Here is a 24,193-nt window from a genome sequence, read left to right on the forward strand (position 1 = left end):
ACTTCCTATTTTCCTTCCTAAATATCAGGACCTTAGTACTGTGTAAAGGACGGAAAGCTTTACATTTGAGCCCCTAAAGCTTTGGACTGTGTATAAAAATGGCCATAACTCATCTGTGATTAATGCAACAATTGTTTTTAATGCCTCAAATAAAAGCTGAGAGTCTGCATATCTGTTATTCACTCATAGGCATTTTATGTTACTGCAATGCAAACACATTTTGGTAGACAGCAGTCAAAGATGGCTGCTGTATTCACTTATGAGATCTTTTAGAAAACTCCATTGCCGTTTATTTAACCAAAACTTTCAGTCTGAAAATGTTACACATGATTTTAAGTGATGAATCAAACTATTTTTAAATATTAATCTCACATATAATCCATTTACTCTCTACATCATTCTTCCTTTGACTGGCTGAAGTCACTTGTTAGTCATGTATGTTAAAGAAAATATTCACCCCTGTTCCTGTAGTGGAGCTGAATCACCTGTTTGAACAGAAAACAGCTGTGTCCTTGTTTAGCTCAGTACGCCACCAGCAATTGCTGGTGATTCAGCAGCACTGAACGTGCGCACACACGCACACACACACCGGAGTCGATCAATGAGAGATTATCTTCAACGTTCCACCAGAGTAACACAGCAGACCGTCTGCCAAGAGGAAGCAACATTCCTCTGATTCTTAAAACAACCACCGTCATGTAGAACAAGACTGTTGACACTGAGATCTCTCTTAGATAAACATGAATGGGGATGAATAACCTTTTATTTTCCAGAAAATAAGCATACGGGACCCCGGGGAGAACACTTAACGGGATCAGGAGACCATGACTTCAGCTGCACTTTTCAGATCTTTCCACACTTTCATCAGCACTGATTTATACTTTCAGCTGCTGTTCTAATTTAACCATTGAGGTTTTCTTTGTTTACGCCCTTCCCCCCTCTCTGGCTTTACTAAATTTAAACAAACTGCTTCTACCCACCTGCCAAAGCATCATACATTCACTCCATCAGCACAATTTTAGTCTATTCATGCGCAAACAAAACATGCGACAGGCCGCATGTAGTAGAATTGTCACACTGTGCCGTTACTCTCTTCTCTGTCATGCACTTTCTCCTAACTGCAGCTTTGGTCTTCTGGGTTTACTTCATCCACACAATTATAAAACCAGAAACAAACGACAAACTAATTTACAAAAAAAAAAAAGAAAAAAAAAAGAGCCTGGTTTTTTCTCTCTGTGGTTGGACAATAATAGCAGTCTTTCAAACTGTTGGTTTACTTTGTTTTTCCAAATAGCAACTGTAGATTATTTTGGCCTCATGAAGAATGTGAAGTAATGCTTTTCCATTTGGTGCCCGTCTTTTCAAAACGCCACTGGCAGCAGGTGTTCCTCGTGGGGAAAAGTGAATCCGCTCGAATGTGTCATTTTGGATTTGGCCATTAAAAGGAAACACTGGCAAACGCGAGCTAAACTGCAGACTTTCCCTGATAATTTGCCGTTTTTGAAGAATAGGGGCAAACTGCATAACCAGACCTGCCACCGAGGATGCTTATTATTTCACAGCGTAACCCTAAACTGTGGTTTTGTGCAGACTTTATTGTATGTTTGCTCGTACTCCATAACTGTGGCCGAGAATTGTGAGTAATGCAATATTTCTTTCCTAATGCTGACTACATTCCAGATGAGGAGATTTCACTCATTTTCCCTTCTTTCCTTGTCACAATCCACAGCACGAACCTCCAGCGCTCGAGCGAGGAGAACCGAGAGAGAGGCCTCCGGCATCACCAGCCCCAGTAAGTAGACTCCACCACTCCAGTGTCCGCACATACAAAACATCCAAGCTTCTAAACTAAACCAACATAAGGTAAAGATTCCCACAGGGTACCTTGCATTTCTCCTAGGTATACTTGCACACAGCGTTTGCAGAATTTGCTGTTGATCTGTGGATTTAGCCTCTCTTCGGGTAATCCCAGAGATGTGATCTCTGAGGCATCTGTTGCAACATCTTTTATTCTTCTCATCACTGAGTCATAAAAAGACTAGCTGCATGTTCAGAGCTGTGAAAGGACTGTGTGGACTGACCACACCCCTCCCTGCTGCTAATGAGTCAGGGACAAGACAAAATCTAAACATTGAGAGTCTAAAAAGTTTTGCATAATTTGGTACATTCATCTCCAAGAATTGATTGTAATCTGTCTCTTGTGGGCGGAGGTAGACGCAAAAACGTTTTTTTTCCACTTCGATAAATTGCTCTATATTACTGTGAAGTGTTATGTAAGCCGACGTCAATGACCATCAGCTGAGGAAGGTGCGAACACTGCGTGTTTCCTGCACAGATAACGGCTAATAGTCAGTAAATAGCAGATCACACATACAAGGGTAAGAAACTCTAGCAAAAAACATTTGAAGGATTGTCATTTAATTATTATTTTAGATCTTATTTCATACTTAAACAAAATAAGTTATCTTGGCTCTGACAACTCCCACTGTACTGCATAATTTTAAAGGTTAGAGGTTATTTAAAAAATACAGGTTATAAAAAATAAGCCCTAAAAAACAGTTTATTTGCTTCAATGCCAGCAGTGTTTTTGCAGTGTTGTTTAAATGGTAGTTTTCAGATTTAAAATAAAAATCTTGCACAAATAAAATGTGTAATATTTCACAGAAAGAAAAAACACATCCACACATACTGACCGTCTCTTTCAAGGCTGTTTATGAAACCATCAACTAATCACGTGATCAACACCACATCTCAAACTGGGGGGATTACATCACGGTGCAAACTGTGGCTTAGAAGATGAGATAAGGTACTTGTTTATCTTGATACCTCTAACTGTTTAAAAGAAACTCGTAGCCCATTCGAAGATTGTTGAGGACGACAGTCTGCAGTCGCACAAACTGAATTCTCCCACCAGTCTTTGCGTCAGCAGCACTTTTGTGAAAGGATTTTTCTGTGTAACAGACAGCAAGGGATAAAAGAAAAGAGGAAGAATGACTCTTCAGACAGTATCTGAAAAATTGTTCTGTTAAATTATAGAGCATCATTCAAGAAAAACCAAATGACCAGAAATCCAAACAATCCCCTGTGAGCAAGCACTTGGAGAGTGTGGGAAGGAAGAACTCCGTTTTAGCAGGAAGAACCCTCCAGGAAAAACAGGCTCAGGCAGGGGCGGCCATCTAATGCAATCGGTTAAGAGATATAGAGAAAGAGAAGAGAGAAAAAGGGACCGCAGAGAGAGTCAAGTGAGGACAGCAACATGAGGGTAATCAATGATTTTAGGCTTCGCTCTTTTTAAGCAGTAGTACTTGTTTTTTCCGCTGTTCACTCTCAGTTTTAAAAGGAAAGGACGGTATTTCGTTTAACGTGACAGCGAAGCACGTCACTGAGGGAACAAAGAAAAGCACCAACGACCATCACCTTTCTTCCCCATTTGGATGCTCGGTTTGAACATCAGCACGTCATCTTGACCATGCCTACACAGAGTGACGTGATGCCATACGATTGGCTGATTAGATGTTTCCATACCCACATGCTGTACTTAGAAACAGTGCTTGAGGCTCCAGAAGAGGCCCTGCTTGTCAGTAGACCCCCCCCCCCCCAACGCTGATGCAGCTGCCACAGGGTGTGTGTGTGCAGGTATGTGTGTGTGTGCGTGCAGGAGTTTGTGTTGGCATTCACAGGGAGATGCTCCGTACAAAACATCTGCCAACGGAGCAGATTTACGAGCCAGCAGGCGTGTGTTTGGGAGGATGCTTTACTGTAAATTCAACTAGAGCACACACACACATACACACAGGTCTGCCCAACACTGTTGCCATTGTCTGTCTGTGTGTGGTTAATTCCCCTCTATTAGTCAGCAGATCCTGTTTTATTGGACATGCACACAGAGACATTACAGAGATATAGCCCTCCAGAAGGATAATCACATGCACTTAACCCAGATAGGATTTAATTCTAACACTTCATTTATTTATGGCAAAAACAACACATTGAGTGACATTTACTCTCATCTTAAACTTAATGGGACAGTTCACCCAAATATCAAATCTGCACATTTCCTGTCCTTTCAAAGTGCCACAAAATACATTTCAAAAGCAAACTGTAATGTGAGCAGGTTCAGGTTGTAGGAACTATTTTCTTTCTAATCTATTAACATTGTAAAGAAGCATGCAGCAAGCTAACTTTACAGTTGAGCTTAGAGGGGGCCACTAATGTTTACATCCTGTAGCCTTTTATGAGCACCAGCCTCTCACCACAGTTAGATGTGTGTTTCCTGATGTATTGCACTGTGCAAAAATGTTTTGTCAAATGGGAAGTATGTGCAGTGATTTATTGAAATGTGCGAACATACATGTAAATAGAGTATATAAGGCCAAAACAGAGTTTGTAAAATTCTAATGAGCTTGAAAGACAACCTTTATTCTTCAGCACAGTCTCAACCCCTCCAGGAGGGTTTTCATCTAATTTCGTTAAGCAGTCTTCAGGAATAGTTTTCCAGGTTTCCTGAAGGAAGTTCTTCCTTGGATGTTGGCTCACTTTCTTTCTGTTCTCTGTCAAGATGTTCCCCCACTCGTCCTGTTTCCTCAATTTTTTTAAGGACACGCTGCACACCGTGCTAACATATGCCAACTTTTTGACTGCACAAATACAGTCGGTGCCTATCAGCCTGTTATCTTTGGCAGTTTTGTATATTCAGCTAACGAAATTAACAAATTGCCTCAAGATACTGTTTACAATGGTTTGTTTCCAATTGTCTGTTTTGTATTGACAACAACAGTGGTTCATGTCTTGAGGCAGGTGCCTTTTTTATCCTTGAATTATTCATATGTCAGTGTTAAGTAGTCTAACAAACAAGAAAAACATTCCTCTAAAAATAGTCAGGCAGAGCCAAATTCTAAATAAAAAGCTTGAAAGATCTCTAGAAAGCTACTTTTAAAAGGTTTGAAAAAAATTCTGGCTCCTTAGAAGCAAAGTTTGGAGGCTTCAGATTTTAGTTTCCTGAGCACACATTTCAGCACGACGGCTGCTGTTCCACTAAAGCACAAGCGCTTCTTCTGTGATACCTATATAGGCTCGTTACTGGGAAGCTTTAATTGGGAAGTTTTAATTAAGTTCCCCCTTCTTGCTTCCAGCTCTTATTGTTTTCGCGCTTCAGTGTTATTTCAGCGGTCTATCAGTCTTTCACTAGGACAGTCATACCAGCTCGACGAGATCGCAGTTGGTATCAAATGAATCGGGGCCGGAGCGCACGCACGCACATGCGAGGAGAGCATTATAAGCAGGCTGACAGAGGAGTTTTCAAGTCCAGCGGTTTATTTTTGTCTGTAAGGAGCTTGTCCGTGTCACATGGTGGAGCTAATGGTTTCTATTTTCAAGACACAATGCTGCTTCAGTGTCTTGGTCTGCTCTGAAGAAGGAGAGGGAGAGAGAGAGGGAGCAACATATGATCAGCACATGGGGATGTCGTAATTCTGAATTCATTGGCAAGACACACTGAAGGAATCAGTGTTGAGGGAGGGGGGAAAGGGAGAGAGAGCCCGAAAGGAAGGAGAGAGTAAGAAGAGGAGGAAGAGGAACAGAGGGAGGGAGAAAGGGAAGGAGTGAGGGAGCAAGAGGGGGGGAAAAAAGGGAAGGCTAAAAAAAGGCAGAGGGAGAGGGTGAGAGAGGGAGAGGGAGAGTGGAGTCAAAGAGCAGACACTACATGTGGCTGTGGAGGGAGTGATCCGGTTATGGAGGGGGACAAATTCTCAGGTAAGCCCAAACTCTCGGGGAACTTAGATGAGTCTGTGCCATCCGTTCTTTGGCACAGTTTAAGGCTCTTCGGTCGGCTCGTTTGCTGGGTTATTTTCTCCATGAGCCAGAGTCTATTTTTCCCCTCCATGGTATTTTCCACTCTCTCATTCTGGGCTGTTTGCTGACTGGATGTTTTCTTTGGGGTTGGAAGCTGGGACCGGGAGCTCTGCAGGGTTTGTGGAGCAGCTTAGCGGACCCGATTTTGGTTTATCTGTCTTTTATCTGTCCTGTTTTCTTTCATGTATTTCTGTCTCTCTGCACTCACCTCACCATCTGTATCACCAAACCTCTGTTAGATGTTTTTGTCTTTACAGGCTGTTGGTCCAGATTTGGACTGGTTTGCTTCATTTTCATTTGTTGCATGAGTGTTGCACCTTTTTTAGAGAGTTACTTTTTTGTGTTAAAGTGACAAAGAACATAACTTATTTCTTAGATATTTCTCTCCATCCCCTGCATTCTTCTTTAGTGTGAAAACAGGAAGGAGCTCTGTTTGAACAGTACTACTCTTGTCCCTTGTGGCTTTGATCCCTCTTTGGCCATCGGTCAGTCCCTCTTTCAGTTGACAGCGCAGAGAAAGGACTGCCTCAGTCCTCTTAAGCGACGTTCCAAATTTGCACCTCTGCCATGTCTTTCTTTGCTGGATGCGGCAAACAATACACATTAGTGAACTGATAACCATTTTTCTGTGCACAGGTGCTGGTATCTGAGCTGGACATTATGCTAAAGTCATCAGTGAGGGAAGCCTGTCTGCTTCTCGCTGGTATTTTTATAGGTGTTAGTGTGAGAGCTGTAAAAAAGCTCAAGAAAAGTAGGGTGGAAACGTTCAAGTGGTGGCAGCAGCATGTTTATATGAGTGTGTGTGGGACTGTCTATGTTAATGAGCATACATGTGGTTGGTGCGGTAGTGTGTGTGTGTGTGTGTGTGTGTGTGTGTGTGTGTGTGTGTGTGTGTGTGTGTGTGTGTGTGTGTGTGTGTGTGTGTGAACGAGCACAGCTTGTAGCACCTACAGGGTCTGTCTAATCGAATTGAAGTAAGCTCAGATTATTGACAAGTGTGTGGTGGAAGTGTAAAGTAGTGGTACACCTATTGCACTTCTCCCGCCCGTGAACAGCTCCTCTCGTTTCTCTTTCTCTTTCTGTCTGAGTGACCTCTCCACTCCAGGTGCTTTCTCCAGTGGGCTGTAACAGCTCCAGCAGGACATGCGTGTGTATTTTTGTTGTGTTTAAATATTCCCTCAGGTTTCGATGCATCTGTGAACATGTGTGCATCAGCTCCATCAGTCTCTCGTAATGCTTTAGCTTCTATTGGCTCACATGTAGCTGCGTTTATTAAGCATTGTATCGCGTTGGACTCATTTTTCTGCGGTGCATCGTGTAGCACTGTTGCCTGCTGTTTCATGCTTATGTATTCAGTTCCTTTTGACCTTCCGAAAAGCCCTTTTACAGTGTCTTCCTCATTCACACACCGATGCATGGTGGCAGAATTTCCATTCAAGTTCCCCCACCCCCTGGCCACTGGGAGCATTTGGGCACGTGGGAAACACAAATATCCAAGGCAGTGGCATTCAGGCACCACCCTTGCCTAAACCACAGAGTATTTCCAGGAGTGAGAGCGTGTCTGAAGTGGACAGTTTCCTGCCGCGTGCCACATATAAGAAAGGACTTCTGAAAGAGTCTCGACCTGATTCTCTTGAAATTGTCCAAAGCTCATGTCTGGAATTACTAGACAACCTACACGTCCTCCTGAGGCACAGTTGCCTCTAAAAAGCAGCTGTGGCCTTTCTGTGTGGACTATCGCAGCCTTAATCTTAGCTCAGATAGGCTGCGACCCTGTTGTGTTATATGTATCATGTGTACCCCACTTAATGAATCCGCTCTGTTTCCCCACCCCTCTGGTGCTGATGCTGATTTTCAAGGCTCCCTTTGTCTCCTGTGATCCTCCCCCCTCATGAATCAACGACCGTGATGTCCTCAACAGAAACTTTCCATGAACCGCAGAGCTGATGTTTCACATCATTTCCAGTCACAGTGAAGTCAGCTGATGAGGTTTGATAAACATCTGCATGACACAGCCATAGTCAACGCTGCTCTGAAGTCTCAGGGTCATGACTTTCACAGTGACTACAAGCTTTTGTGATCAATGCGGTAACTCACTGAAAGACGCCAGGCAGGCTGTTTGTGGCAGGAGCGCTCTGATTGATGTGTAATTTACACACTCACCACCAGGTGGAGGCGCTGAGTTACACGACGGTCACTGGAGTCTCAGAGACTTGTTGTGCTGTTCTGCATCTTCAGGCTGCTGCGCAGTAACTGGTTTTAAGGAAATAAGAGAGTTGATTTTGGTGAAAACAAAACATGTCTGCAGGGGAAAAACTAGGGCTGTGATAACAGTGCTGGCTTGTTGACCTATTAAACAGTGCTGTTACCGACCCAGTGGTCACACGGCGCAGAAGGCGTAGGTGGGAGAAAGAAAGACGAGCGTAATGAGCGTCATCTCCAATGAAGGACAGCTGCTCTCTGTATTTACTGAGCCATCACCCCACCAGCCCCATGTGCAGTCACATACACAGGCTGTGCACACTGCAGAGCAAACCACAGAGTTGTTTTTTAGAGTGGGGGGGGGTTCCCTCGCATGTGTGCGTGTATTTTCCAACAGGTGCTGCTTTTGATTAAAGGTCGGGGAGCCTGGCCGGGTGCTGATGTTTAACATTTTGGTTAAGGGGCAGCTGCCATCACTACAGCTGTGCTTTTACTTTACATGAAGTCACTTCGCCATCTCTGGGGCCACAGGCTCCGTGTGCACATGTGCACGTGTGCATGTGTGTGTTTTAATGTGGCAACCTTTACAGATTCTTACTGTGTGTGTGTGTGTGTGTGTGTGTGCACCGTCACACATTCTCACTCTGATGCCTTCCCATGCCATTCATTCCCACTTTTAGCTAAAAGCACTCTTCCAGTGGGATTTACTGCTTTTTTCCTAACACTGCTGACAGATATCTTCCTGCTTTCTAGTTTCCATTAAAGCCGTGGGGGGTTCACTGTCACTCCACATCTCCCTTTTTCCCTCTCTCTCTCTTTACATATTTATATATATTTTCCCCTCGCTGCCTGAGAGGGAGAGAGAACAAGCACACCTTTCCCCACCTTTCTCCCCCTCTCTCAAGCCCCGAGCCAGGTACAGCTGCTTATTATGGGGGTTGCCATGTAAACAGAGTTGCAGTAACTAGACAGAAGCATCCAAAAAATACACACAAATGAGCACACGCGATCAATGCAAGCAAGGCACCGACTTTACCTCTTCCAGATGGCTTGTTTGATGCAGTCTGACTCATGGGCGACTTGTCTGCATTGAGGCCAACAAAGCTTTTCTGTTGTTATACAGTGAACTCAGCAGGAAGCCAGAGCTTCCTCTGTATCTGGTACTGGAAATGTTTGAAATAACAACTGACACACAAGAAACTCTGATCATTATTCACGCATCGAAGCTGGTACGAAGGGTTTAGGAAACGGCTTTGAAAACATGCCATCTGTAGAAAAAAAGTTAACAAAGCTGCAGTCATCAATGATGTTCTGGTGCATTCTTGAATCCTCCTGATGAGTGTGGCTTTGCTTACTATTGAAATTTTTATTGGAGTTTTATCTCAGATTTGAACTTTCAGGGCATTTTTACCACTCACCAGACTACAGAGGAGCGTATCTCAGTCTGCTGTTGCCCTGGCATCGCCCCAGCAACTGCCACTCCAAGCTGGCATCTGTTTATAGAAGCAATCGTCTTCTCCTCCCACTGGGCTCCTCTCATTTTTCAGCTCCTCGAAGGACAGGACCCGCTTTAGCGTGGTGGTGGTCTGGGTTTCTTTAAGCGACAGACTCTTTGTCTTCTTGCTGCAGTGCAACATTTTATTAACAGCTCGCTATTCAAATGTATTACAGTTCAAAAATGTACAGAAGGCCCGAAGGCCCAGTAGATTCCTACTCTGGATTGAATCAATGTTCCTAATTATTGCTGTTTTTTAGGAGGTTTTTTTTTATTTTTTTTTTACAACAAACACACAGCTCTGCCAAGGCTAACTTGATGATTTAATTATTCCGTGGAAAATAATGCACATGTTTACCACTGATTAATGAAAAACATCATCTTTGCTCATAACACAATGCCACGTTTACTAGAAAGAAGAGGCGCTGTGGCTGAATTGACACCACAGGAGGCCCCGAGGCTTGCACCGATATCTGGAAACAACATGTCCTTGTAAAAACTTCCAGTCACACACACACACACCCACACACACTCACGCATACACACATTTGGGCTACCACATACCATATCCAAGGCATATGTTGTGCAAAAAAGCAGATAAAAATGATTCTCAGTGCTCTGCATGTGCTGAGCGCGAGTGCACGATTGCTATGACGTGAATGAAGTTCTCTAAAGGGCGAAAAGCATTCCCCTCTTCACCCAGTGTGACAGTTGTTACAGCAGATTGGATTAGAGCTGTCTGGGCTTGCTGGGGCTTGCAAGGATATGTGGTGGAAGGAAGTGTGCATTGCTGTGTTTGTGTGTGTCTGTGTATGTCTTTCTAGCTTTGTGTGAACATTTTCTTTCTTCATTTTTTGCTTAAAACCATTTTGATAACTTCAAACAGCTGCATGCAGGTTCACACTTGATTTCAGGGTTTTGTGTAGAATCGGGGTGTAGCTCACAGTGAGGTGTGGGTATGGGGTTGTTAAAAGTCAAGGTGAGGGGTAAGTGTCCTCACACTTATACAAAGCTGCTACGGCGACAAGCCTGGGAGCTGTGCTGAGTGTGCATGCATGTTTGTGGTTTTGCATGCATCAGCTGTGCGCGTATTAGTCGTCTGTGTGTGCGTGCATGTGTGTGTGTGCACAGAAAGGCTCAGCGTGTAAGTGGTGTGTATTTTTATGCCAGGCTGAGTAGAAATCCACCACACACATGCTGGGCAGGATTGGCAGTGTGGGTGGAGGGTGTGTCCCGAGCAGGATTCTCCTCGTGTCTCCATCTTTATTTGTTCCCAGATTATGTTACCGGGTGCTATAGTGACTGGTATAGTGACTGGTATAGTGACACGTTTTATTTATAAGTACAACGCTGACCTCTGCTGGAGGAAGTGATACACAATTGAGACATTGTAGGGTTCATATCTCCAGGAAAACACACTTCAAGTAAACATATTTAGGTGTATTTATAGGCTAAGTGTGTGGGGCTGTAATAAGACGAGAACAACCCCTATGAAATTTGTGAGTAAGGCAGTGATTCTGATTCTGTTCATCTGGGCAAAAACCAAAAATTTAAAATTGAAGCTTTTGAAAACATGTCCCACAATTTTCAAGTTCTCTGTATTAACCAAAGTTATTCGCTGACATTTTTCCGGTTACATAATTGTTTTCACGGTTCACTGATTTGGGGGGGGGGGGGACGTGGAGATTAACCGCAGACTGCAGGTTTTGGTACAGTAAAGCGCCGTATTTATTTTCACAATCAGCGTGTTTAGTGTGTGTTTGGGCACTCGTGCACATCTGTGTTTATGGCGAGGTAAACACGCTTAAATCAACAGAAAATGCAAACTTTGATTCTAGTGTAAGCAACCAATTGGCTTTCCAGATAAATCACACGCCGGGCAGAAACTGCTGGGGGGGGGTTGAGGGGGCCTCTTAACGTCTCCTGCCCCTTTACGCTCTGAAAAAATTTACTGCCGTTTAGATCCTAATCATTTTTGCTTCAGCTGTTGTCTCTAAGGGCTGCCTCTTTACTTTACAAGCACAACATCCATGCAGATTGGAAAGAGTTATGAGCCTTATGAGAAAAGATCCTCTCAGCACACACACACACACACACACACACACACACACACACACACACACACACACACACACACATAACTATAATACTTTTGGTGTTTATTGTCTTCACTAATGAATGGTTGCGAGGCCAGCAGCAGTGTTTTCTCACCGCAGGCCTGTGGCTGAGCAGTTGCCTGAGGGTGTGATAACATTGTGGAGTAACTCTAGTTTACACAAAAGGTAACTGCGTTCGCAGCGAACTGTCAGTTTAGGCGGCAGCGCTTTACTAGAAAAACATTTCCAAGACACTCTAGTAAACTAACTGCGACTGTGCGCAGTCATTCTTAACATGCATTCATCTACATGCCCCTAAATGCCACATCCGCTCGCTTCTTCTCCCCCTGGTCCCGTGCATGCACAGAGCAACACACATGATCACACTGACCAGCGCCCCTGCCCACCCGTCCCACAGAGAGCCTCATTCACATGGTCATTAAGTCATTAGGGTACTTATTTATTGATGTCTGCCTCCAGAGTGACTGAGCATGTCAGACGACCTACAAACTGCCTGCGTGGGCCCGTCCTGACCATATTAGTCCATTGTGTGGTTGTGTCTTCGCTCTTGGGTCGTTCATGTGTCGTCTGCAAGCTTTCACTCCAGGACTGGACGTAGAGCTCATCTTTCCTATACACTGAGCGAGCTACGTGTTTGTAGGATGCTGCTCTAATGGCTTCCAACCCTTTAAGAGCCTCCAAAGGCCCTTCAGTGTGCTGCCCGGAGCGTGTGAGTCATGTGATCGGGCCTGTAGGAAGTGCGTTTTGAACGTTGGTGTGTGAATAATTCGACTTGCCCGGTCGAAAATGAGAGGGTTCGCAGAGAAGAGGCAAGCCAGAGAGAGGAGGGCTGCAGAAGGGGAGGGAGATAGGGAAGGAAGAGGAGGAGGAGGGGCGAGGGAGGGAAGGCAGTGAGCTGCAGAGAGAGAGAGAGGGAGGGAGAGAGCGGGAGGGTGGGGGGTTGTCATTGGTTGCTCATTCCAAACTCTGGAAGTTGAGAAGGAGGAGAAGAGAAAAATAAGTTGCTGCTTTAAGAAAGAGAGGAGAGATAGGACAGGCAGAGCGTTTTGGATCTGTGACCTGCCTGGTGTGTGTGTGTGTGTGTGTGTGCATATATATGTGTGTGTTTTTCTTTTTTTTTTTCTCCCTCCCCACCTCTCCCTTACACGGGCTCCTAATTTGGGATTTGTTTAAAAGCGGGACTGCGCCGTAGGAAGACTTTTCCTTGCTAGGGAAAGGGAACCCTGCTCCCTCTCTCTCTCTCTCTCGCGCGCGCATTTATTACACACACGCACAAACACACTTGACGCCCAAAATGTCTGATTCCACTGTCAACGCTCACTTGGAAGGGATCATATCAGACTTTGAAGGTCAGTTTGTTTCTCTCATGTGCTCTGCTGATTCTTCTTCTTCTCCTTGTCACTGTGGAGTGAGGCTCTCTGTAACCCTGCCATGAGGACACTATAGATCATTTCCACATGTTTGATTGGAGCCCAGCGCATCTGGAAAAATGGAGGGTGTTGTGAGGGCTTTGTTGACGTCTGCGGTGAGCTGTGGTGTTTTTTTTAGGGGAGGAGGGAGTGAAATTTGTGAAAGTGTTGCTGCTTTTTAAACTGCTCTTAAACTTTTGTTGCGAGATGTGTTGAGCAAGTGTGTTTTATTCTGAAGTGTGAGAGAGAAATTTGTGCTTTTAAAGGAACTGATTTTTTTCTCTTGCTTCACTTTACAACAAACCCGTGTGACAGAAAAGGCAAAAAATGAAACTATATTTTAAGCGCTCAGGAAGCACAAATTGACCGTACGGCTGCGAGGTGAACACCTGGACCACCTCCCCCCTCTTCCTTTTCATCTCTCTGCCCCTGGCACACAGATTCCCCCTGTCATCTCTCCCCTCCCACTCGTCCTCTGGCTGTGCTTCCCCTTTCCCTCTCTCAACAGCTTGTCCATTCACAGCTCCCTCTCCTCTTCCCCTTTTCGCCTAACTGGTGGTGGTTACAAGAGGGATGGGTGAGGGTCGGCAGGCCGACATCTCTCCCCCACGAAACCGTTTGCCTGTCTCACTAGATGCCTCCTGTCTCACAGCCATCAGGAACGCATCCACACTTGAGCTGCGTCTCTGTCAACACGAGTTTGCTCGTGGTATGTCCTGGGAATCTCTCTGCCTCACTCTCTTCCTGTCTTTAGGTCTTTAAACCACCGGCTTACACAGTGCAACCGAGCGGAAAGATAAGTGGCGTTCAGAAAACAAGAGGTGCGCTCCAACCATGTAGCTCGAAGTCACGCTTTCAGACGGTCCTCGCTCATATGTAACACCAGCATAATGGCCTACTGTTGGGGTTGTCAGTGGTGCATGTGTGTGTGTTGTCCGTGGTTGGGCTAACTGTGTGGTAATACCTTTGTGTCACCACCATGCCCCGTGATGTATTGCTCTGTGTGGCTCATTGAGCACAGCATGGCACCGATGCAGCACGGGAGTCCTGTGGGAGCCGATATGTATCAGGGTTGGAAAATAAATAACTACAAGTTCTCCTCTTACTGTAAGTGATAAGATTTCATTATAATGAGCTCATTTGTTGGTACATTTTTAAACATTTCACTTCATTTGAGAACAGCTTTTGGGCAGTCTGCAATCAAAGGGGTTTTTGATTTGAAATTTGCTGTAAGAGGAACTTTTAAAATCATAAGCAAGGAAACTTTAGACACAGGCATCTCCCCCTTAAAGGTTAGATGATGCTTTTGTCACAAACTCTCCTTAAAGCCAGACTCTGTGACTTTAGAGAGAAAAAGTAACACACTTCTCTGACTGAAAAGATGAATTTTAAAAGCAGCACAACACACCCTTTCTTCCCTGAGGGGAGTTTAGCTGCCTCAACTTTACCTGGACCAGTGAGATCGAGTCAGCTAGTTTTATTTTAGCATAGTATACTACACCCCGCTTGTATCTTGTAGCCACAGTTTTAGCCTCCCCCGTCTCAGGTTTTACATCATTTTATGATACAAAGACCAGCAGTGGTAGTTTATTACTGTGTAATAAGAGTCTCTTGCCTTTTCTGTAATCTAAAGTGGCACGTGGTGAATGGATCACACTGTGCTGCAAAAACTTTTCACTGTAAGCCTCCAAAACAGGGCTGCATCCAAGCTTTTGGTCTTTTCCGGTTAAAAGACACAAGGCTGTGAATGTTTAGGATTTAGGTCAGTTGGGGGTGATTTTAACCACCACAGACCACACCTACAAAGATTGGAAGAAGTTTGGAAAGCTTGCATTTTTCATAGTGATTTCACATCTCTGATTGGGTTTGGACCCATCTTTCCTGGGTTCAGACCTTAAATGCATCCATTGCACTGACTGGTACTGTGACATGAATCAGGAATTTCTCGGTTAAAAGACAGTCAGCCAGTTTAACAGCCAAGTAGTTAGCCAATCGACATGACTAACGCTGTTGTTGAGCTGTTCAAAAGTGTTGCAAGTGGTTTGGGGGAAATCAAACATGCTTTTCTACAGAAAACAGAGTTGAGACGACGTCAGACTGAACATGGGAACAAAGTGTAATGAGCGCTGTAATAATAGGTTAACTTTATCTTATGTCAAATATGCTAATTATTAATATGCTGACAAACCCAGTGCTCTGAGATACCATCTTCGGATTATGTTCTTTGCTCGGATGGGATGGAAAAAGAGTTTGCGCTGTGTAATCCGGACAGTAACAAGAATGAGAACGTTATATGTATCAGTGTGTGTATCTGCCATGTCACTGGTGCTGGACAGTGAGTGTGATTCAGCCTGCCACACCCTCAGCTGATGACACCATTGAGAGGCTGAAACAGACAGAGGAGAGGATTTACTCGCCCCTGAGGCTGGTGACCTCAGCTGTGACCTCAGCCTCCCTAACTGACATAGATCATTGACCGGGCCACTGGGCTCCTCTTCTGCGAGCAGATGGAGCACATGCACACAAACAGACACACACATTCATTCAGGGTCATCGCAAGAGATCTGTGCTGTCTTTTCTCTTGGGAAAAGTTGGCTGTTTTTCTGTCTCGTAGCCAGAAAAACTGTGATTTAGCAATTTCTGTCTACTACTCTTGTCTCTCTGCATCTCCAAACTGCATGTTAAGGGCATTTGCTTGTCCAATGAGAGGAAATTCCACAGGAGTACATTTCTGCGGTGGGTGAAAATGTCGGGGTAGGCCGGAGAGGAGGAGTGGATCAGAGCAGAGCCGGGTTTCTTTTTTTTGTGCATGGGGCCCAGCCTGCATGGCACTTTTTTTTTTGTTTTGACAGTCGGTGATAAGACAAAGGAAAATCTTATCTCGAGCTAAGAAAGCAGGCTTTTATAAACAACTGAAAGAAAAGCCTATAGATATATAGTATGCCTGGTATGTAATACAAAAAAAAGGTTAACATTTACAGAATTCGTGGGCTTCGTAGTCTCTGTTTCATCGTGTGTGCGGCAGTTTTAACAATCTGTTTCTAAATAAGGCGGCCCACCTTGTTCTGTGGGATAATTCTCGTTAATGGTGACAGAAAGAAATCCGACGAGGAATCATAGCAGGAACTTAAATGCCTGTCAAAATGAAAACAGTCATTATACAGTAAGCCAACTGCCAATTACATGTGGCTTTGGATTTTTTCAGGAACCGTGTTAGTTGGTGCTCTGTAGCCAGCAAAGCGTTGAAACTGTGCTACAAAGAAACAGATACTGTATGCTGGGCTAGTACGATATTGATTGCAAGCATTAAAGCTCAGTAGACACACTAAACAGAGAGTGTGTGAGAGGAAGGAAGTAACTTTCTGACAAAAGGCTGATGAGCCACCCTCAGGAGTCCCCATCCTTATCAGCACTATCAGGCTGCTCTGTATTCACCAGCTCCAACAGGTTTCCTGCTAATGACGCCAACTGCAGGGGTGCTGCTGGAAGGCACAGAGGGTCACTCTGCAGAGCGAACACAGCAGGTCTTTGTTAAGTTCTAAAACGAATACTAGTTTTTTTTCCCTCCCAGTTGGACATGGCGAGTAAAAAAGCTGCACCTATTCCAACCCCGGGCAAGATCCGAGAGTTATGAACACACTCCATGCTACAGCTAAAAACAGCTAGTCTTCGATGAAAGATTTTCTTTGACTAAAATGTTTTTTTTTCCTGTAAGGGAATGAATAATGTCTTTGACTGAGATTCATTAAGGACCTAATGATCCTATGCTAGCTCTTTCAAAGAAACATTTTGACCTGCAGGCCACCCTGTCTTTAAGAGAGGAGTGCAAAACTCAAGTGCTCGAAAACAGACTGTAAATAAAAAATGGGCATGGACAGCAGAATTCACTGTAACTCATTTGTGTAGGTGTTTGGCTTTGCAGAGTGAAGGGTTATGGATATGCAACCTACAGACATGTGCTTACATACAGTTGTTAATAAAACAAAAGAAAAACAACAGCATGCAATGCTGATTGGTTAAAAATGTGCAGAAGGATGCTATATGTCCCTTAGACATTGGGGGCAGGTGGATGAGCATTACTGTTCAGCAGCTGGCTTGTGTCCAGCTGATTCATCCTTCCTACCACTCTCTGTGAGGGGATGCTAGCCCCCCCCCCCCCCCCCCCCCCCCCCCCCACAAAGTGGGATGGAGGTACTTGTTGGTTCTGGGGCAACAACCTTAGATTTTTCCATACTCTTGGTTTATGTATCTATGCATTTTATGCAGTTTTTCTTACCAGGGTGGTTGGGGTTCATGATTATTTGTCCTGTTATTACATGCATTACTTGGCTGAAAGATGAGCAAAAACACAAGCAAGACTATCCTACACAGTCTTTTCTTATATATATGCTGCCTTTGGTGACAGTAAAAACTACAAGATGTACATAAATGATGGTCTGTAAAACTGTGTAGGATCGATGCACGGCCATGCTGGCCCTTAGTGTCACCCAGCGTTTGGTATTTTGAAGGCTCAGATGGTAGAGCAGGTTGTCTACCAATTGAAAGGTCGTTCCCAAACTGCTTCAGTTCACATTACCAAAGTTGAATGTGTGTTTTATTGGGTGAATGAGACTTGCGGTAGAAATCAAGGCTTTGATGATCACCTGCATAGAAAGACTATAAAATCCTGGTTCATATACCATTTACGTTGTGCCACTTGAAGAATTGGTTAGCAAGCTGGGTGTGTGTCTGTGTGGGGATATCACATCGATATATACATGCCTAAGTGGCGTAGTGGTTATCATGTTTGCCTGTTACGCCAAAGATCACTGGTGAAAGACTGAGAGGAGATAGAAACCCAGCCTCGGGGAGGTGGAAGTTAGTGTACTCTTAGTGCCGGTCTCAGGGCCTCCCATGGTGGGAAGGTTGCATCAGGCCGGACATCCGTCGCAAAATCTGTGCCAAATCAAACATGAAGGTTTATCTGCTGTGGTTTCCCCTTGGAAAATAAGAGAGCAGTCTCTAGTGCGAAGTAACAGGCTGCTAAAATATTAGACCTTCTTTGAATCTAATGTTGTAAATTTTGCTTTAAAGTTGTAAAACTATAGACCTCAGACCTGGCTGAAGAATTCATATCCACTCATTGTCAGTGTAACAGCACTCCGGTTTGACATTACTGAGCAGCTCCATTAACACAATGGGACTGACTAGTTGAATATGTTTAAAGTGAGTTAAATATCTCACATGCTACATTTGCATGGAGCCAAGTATTGCTATTGTAGTTGGTTTAAACACCTCAGTAAGACTAGAAAGGTCCAAGCCAAGTAAAATTTCAGGGGAATAAGTGTAACTGATCACATGAAAATTGTAACAGGTAAACAGTTTAACCTGATTTGGCTGTGTTCTTTCTGCACATGGCAACCTCTGCAAGCTGAAAATTTGGTCTTTGATAACACTGCTTAAGTAGAATAAATACCTGCAACTTCTTCTTGGAACAGGTGATAGATTTCCACCTTCAGGGAGATGATCGCGAAGAAGATAAGATAAGGAAGGTGACCTTATCTTGTGGTGGAAGATGACTGCAGGCCATACTCATCACTTTTTTACGTGCTTTTCTACTTGAATGCGTTGGCACATGAGCGTGTTCAGCTCAAATCCCAATAAGCTGACCCAATCAGAACAATGTCAGGGAGAATAAAAATATATATAACTGGATTCTTTTTGATGACCTCAGCTGTGTTTCCTGTGACTTCACAAAAAAAGTCTTCAGTTGAAATAAAGTAAATATTGTTTTTGCATTAGCAGGATCTTAATTCGGCAGGAAACAAGGACAGGGACTGCGGGAAGCTGCTGGGAATTGCTAGCAGACCGAACCACCAACTTTTCTGCAGCAACTGTATGATAAAGTAGACAGTACATGCACCGATACAAGGATTATAACTTACCCTCAAGCATGCTGGTACTTTGTCATGTGACTGTCTGTTTGGAGGTATGCTGGTGCTCTAATTAGGTTTTGTCAGCTTGCTCACTGTCAACCTCCAGATGACCAAACTACCTCTCGCTGACCTGTCCAGCTCATCCTCTGTCACGCTCAGAGATGCGTATCGAATGTGGTCCTCAGTCGGTACATGCTATGCTAGAAGAGAAGCGTCATGTGATTTTTTCTGGCAGCTTAACTATGTTTCAGTGCACTACATGGATCCAGCCCATGTCTGACCGAGTGTCGGGTGGAAAACATCACGCTTGGCTCAGTGTCTTCCTTATTTGGCAGTTAAGGTTGTGAGAAGGGTTTCCAAGATTAATAGGACTCAGAAACCTGCTTCAAATTCAGCTCAAATGAGAGGTAAAAAGAAGGGGTTGCATTTTGTTCCCCGTTGGGGCTTATCAGTACTATCTTTGCTTCGTTGGAAGGTATGTGATCAATGCTATCGCCTCAGAGCAGCAGCAGCTTGAAGCCATCACGCATAGGAATACAGCTAAAAACGTCACACGCGCTCAACACCGTTCATGTGTAAACATGCAGGCACATAAGGAGTCACTGAGACATGCAGAAGTAATGGTGCCATCGTCTTCACACAAAAAAAGGGATTAATCCCCACTGACCGTCAAAACAACAAAAAAACCCAGTTGTGTTTGCTTTACTCAGCTGTGTTTAAACACACACACACACACACACACACACACACACACACACACACACACACGCACACACACACACGCACGCACATGCATGCACATCCAGTGAGAGATAACACAGAGTAACTCAGCTGACACGGCCCCTGTCTCCACAGTGTCTGTGAGGACGTCACTGCGTTGGCTTTGTGTCACCACAGAGCGCACTTTCAGCGCCGTTTCAGGCAAACGGGTCATTACTGTTTATCAAACCAGCAGCCAGATGCAGTTTTAAGTCATCTTTGGCGTCTATTTTCTGCTTACTTTTACTCCTCGGCCTCTATAAACAGAGCGAGTCATGTCCACTAAATTAGCCGCTTCGTTAATGGTTCCCCTCCTTTCCCTTTCTGACAAGAAATTCCCACCGCATTCGATTAATTTTAGTATAACTTCAGTGTGACTAGTGTGCCATCTGTGTGCTTGTACTTAAAGAAGAACATCAGGCATTGCTACCCTTTCTTCTGAGAACATTTCAAAGGCCAGTTTTCTCATTATTTCTACACAAAGAGCTTGTTGTCAGACACAGATGAAATGATCGCAGCGATGTATATTTCATGCTTTAGCAACTCAAAAGGTCATTACCGTTGCAGACGACCAGCTAACCCAGCACCTCGTGGTGGGCAGTGTTATTTGTTAGTTTCTTCTCGGTACACGCTGTGATATCAGACACAGAAATCTGCAGAAACATATCGAGGATGTGGAAACACTGAGTTGGGGGAAAGAGAGGATTCTCCCATGCTGGTACTTGGCTCGTCAGCTTTGAAACACGGCAGATGCCTGATCGGGCTCGGGTGTTTATCTGGGACAGGGGCTGTGTTGGTCCAGATTTTAGTGGCTGCTCTTGTCTCTGGGCCGAGCTGAGGTGAGCCAGGTGTCACCATCGACATCTGACATGCAGCTCACTGCAGTGAGGAAAAAATGCAATTTATCAACCAGTAACAACACAGCTGCTGGTGAAATACTGACTCATTCAAAAGATATGGAAGGGGCTTACTGGTTTGTCAATATACACTGGCTGATTTGGATTTTTCAGAGCAACTTTTGCTCTGTGGCCTTCCTCATCTTTGTTTTCAGGAGCCAGAATTGACTATATTTAGAAGAGAGGCTGATGTGCTAAGTTATTCCATAGCTACCAAACTGCGTGTATAGTCACATATTTTATTTGTACAACATTTTTATTTACTTATTTTTATTTTATTCTTATGATTTTCTAATATATGTCTTATTGACTTTTTCTTTCTGACCCTTTTGTTGCTGTAACGTGTCTATACCATTAAAATGCTAAAATTCCACTCACCAAAGCAGGATCCAAGTTTCTTTGGCATCTTTTCTTGAACTAACAAAACTTCAAAACATATTACTTGCTAAATTCAAAGTAGTCCAAAGGTTCCGAGGCTTAGTTTGGTGTAGAATAAATGGTAATATAACATAAAGTAGATATAAGAAAATATTTCTATATTTCATTTTTAGTTTATTAGTCAGAGTTTTGTTTTAAATAGATCCTTTAATAAAATCTATGGAAGCTTATTTTGACTACTGGGGAAAAATATAAGTAAGTCAAAATTTCAGGTTATTATCTCAGTATTTCGACTTACTAATTCAAACTTCTAAGAAAATCATTGTAAATTGGGAAAAGTTTTATTATGTAAAAAAAAAAAAATACAAATTCCAATCTGAATTTTGAGATAATAGCAAAAGGAAATTTTCACTATGGCAAAAATAAAATAAAAAAATAAATAAATTACAAAATCTTGATACTTCTGGTAGAACATACGTCAACGCTTTAGGATTAAGGGTCACGTGATCAATCTGGGCTCTGACGACGTCATCCTGATACGCTTTTTCTGTCTACAGGTGCGCGAGGTTCGTGGCGCTGAAGAGATGTGTAGGTAGCCGGTTAAACTGAACTCTTTTCTTTCAGTGGCTGGATGTGAGTGGAAAGCTCGGCAATCCTATTAAAACGTGCTTGGTGGGGAAAAAAGAAGTATTTTATCGAGTGAATGAAACGCCATGTTATCGCGCTATATGAAGCGTGTCAAGTCGAGTAAGATGAGTTTCTTCTGGATTTTCTTTCTTTTATTTCATTTCAGCGGTTTGTTAGCTAACCAACTCGTTAGCTGATATCCTTAACATTGCGCGCTGCATTTCGTTTAATAACTTATATGTTTCCGATTAAATTGATTATTTTCTCTATAGGTTATTGTTCAGCATGTGTTTTTGCTATTATTGTTTAAACCTTTGTTAAAGTGGTAAACCTGAGGACTTCCAGGCCTCTAGTGCCTCTGGTTTTTCTGCAGTTTCCCCAGAACTTTTCAGCTTAAAAGAAAAATGTAATGAGTATTTGAAATAAAATTTATGGTCTAAAACTAGGCCATTAAGTACCAGAAATGGATGTTGGCTCTATAGAGTCCTGCTACAGGGTTGGAGAGGAAGTGATGAGCATTATTGTGTCCTCTGGCTCTCATGTTTTCTTCTTTATTTGTGCTTTTACTTTCTTTTTGCTCCATATGATAACACTGTAATGGTGCAACAGTGATTTAAGTCCATATCTGTCAGCTCAGGCTGTTGTTTCTTATGGAACCATGTTTGTTGTTTGTCTTTTAGCGCTGAAACGCTCGTTTGAGGTGGAGGAAGCGGATACATCCACACACCCATCGCCCCTGACTCGCCGGACCACCAACCCCCTCCGCTCATCCACCTCCTCCACATCCAGCCAGCGGAGCTACGACTTGAGCTCCCGCAACTCTGACTACTCCTCCACCAGATCTTCACCCTCTGAGTCCTCCAGTCTACGCTCCCCGAAGACCGGCATGAGGCGCATTGAGTTGTCAGGGGGTCGTAATGCTGATACAGCCTCTTCCCGCCGTGCCGAGATGTCCATTGAGGTCTCCTCCAAGCAGATAGATAGCTCGCCCAGTGCCGGCATCACCCGCTTTGGGCTCAAACGGCCGGAGGTCAGCCTGAGCAACAGGAGCACCTCCCTGGAGAGCTCTTCCAATTCCTTCTCAAGCACCAGTAGCAGGCGAGGGGAGCTGAACATGACGAGGACCCACGAGCCACCCGCCCCTCCCCGGAGGATCGACTCCCAGATGGCCTCAACCCCGGTGTCTAGGATCCCCGAGCCTCCCCAGAGAAGGGCGGAACCCCCGTCGCCCAACCTTAGCCCAGTTGATGTGGCCTTCAAGAGGCCAGAGGTTCCTGTGGAGAACAACGGCCACCAGCCACCTGCACCCGTCGCCCCCCTGCCTTCACCTGCAGAGCACCGGGTGGAGAGGGTGCAGTCGCCTGTCACAGAGGCGTCCGCAAGCCGACCAGCAGACAGTGAGTACCTGCTCAGTTGGGCTTGTTTTCCAAACTAACCCCTGTGTATGATTTATAGAAGTAAACTCCTCAGTGAGATCAAACAGTTTGTTTCTGATTTCTTTGTTTGTTTGAAAGCGACACCATATCTGATTTTCACTTGTTTCTTCCGCTTGACTGTTTCTTCTTAATTTTATCTTGCAACATACTCATAGTCATGTTAAGAGGAGGCATACAGCTCACAGTCCTCGTGAGCTTGTCATTATAGACTATCTGAATGTAGGTCAGCGAGGGTGATGATGAGAATCCCAGAGCTTCTCCCAGGACAGCAGTTACAAGAAAAGACTCAGGCAAGCGGTTGAATATGTTGGCTCTCCCTGAACTTAAGTTAAAAACTTGTAGCACTCACAGTCTGGTTGAAGCCTTTGTAAGTTCAGACAAGCAGGCAGTTGTAGTTAATTTGGTCGGTTATTTTTATAAGATGCATGTGACGCAGGAGGAAGTCTGGTAGCCGCTGTTTTTTGACCTTAGCGTGCGGTTGGTGATTTCTTCTCTTTTTTTTTTTTTTTTTTTTCTGTGTAATCTCTGGATTTTTGTGACATAAACTCAGTAGGATACTTGCGCAAGTGAATTTATCCCTGTCTAGACCACTCAGAGGCTTTACTTTTCACCCACAGCTGACTAACCTCTCAGATGTGGTACAGGGATGATGCCAAGCCCAAACTCGAGCGTCAGATGTTTTTCTAGTAACTTGTGCCTTTAAGTATTGGTTTTACTGAGGGAAAAACAGTCACTTTTTGGACTAACCACTCAACCTGACCAGTTCAAGTGTTTGATGTTGATCATAACATGATTTGATGGAGGACTTTTTAATTTGCTTGACCATTTTTGAGCAATCGATCAGGGGAAAGTGATGCTCATCCAGCATGCTGGTTCATACCCAAAGATGACACATTACTGCCTTTGAACTTTTTCTTATGTTCTTTTTCTTTCATCACATTATCAGGGAGAATTTAGCTCTACAGTAACACTTTCCCAAAAACTGACTGTGGATTTCCATGAGGTACTTTCTGGATATGCCTCATCATTAATGGATTAATTAAACCTAATGTTTAAGGTTAACCTATGACCTTTTCTCTACTGCCACTCTCAAGTCGAACTGCTTTTTC

General features: G+C 44.0%; 1 protein-coding gene across 5 annotated transcripts in view; it reads left to right on the top strand.

The window, feature by feature from the left end:
- septin9a (septin 9a) overlaps positions 1-24,193 on the top strand; it is an 82,351-nt gene that overhangs the window by 9,644 nt on the left and 48,514 nt on the right. Inside the window, exons 2-3 of one of the 5 annotated variants that reach the window (XM_084926153.1) lie at positions 1,730-1,792; positions 22,329-23,045. In XM_084926153.1, the coding sequence (XP_084782279.1) occupies positions 1,730-1,792; positions 22,329-23,045 (780 nt within the window). Of the gene's footprint in view, positions 1-1,729; positions 1,793-5,628; positions 5,752-12,639; positions 13,014-13,052; positions 14,181-21,490; positions 21,769-22,328; positions 23,046-24,193 lie in introns of those variants that run through there. The other 4 variants (XM_084926157.1, XM_084926155.1, XM_084926152.1 and 1 more) reach the window with 4 other exon arrangements.

Source organism: Perissodus microlepis, chromosome 4 (genome assembly GCF_051167445.1).
Source record: "Perissodus microlepis isolate ML-2025 ecotype Zambia chromosome 4, ASM5116744v1, whole genome shotgun sequence".
Lineage (NCBI taxonomy): Eukaryota > Metazoa > Chordata > Actinopteri > Cichliformes > Cichlidae > Perissodus > Perissodus microlepis.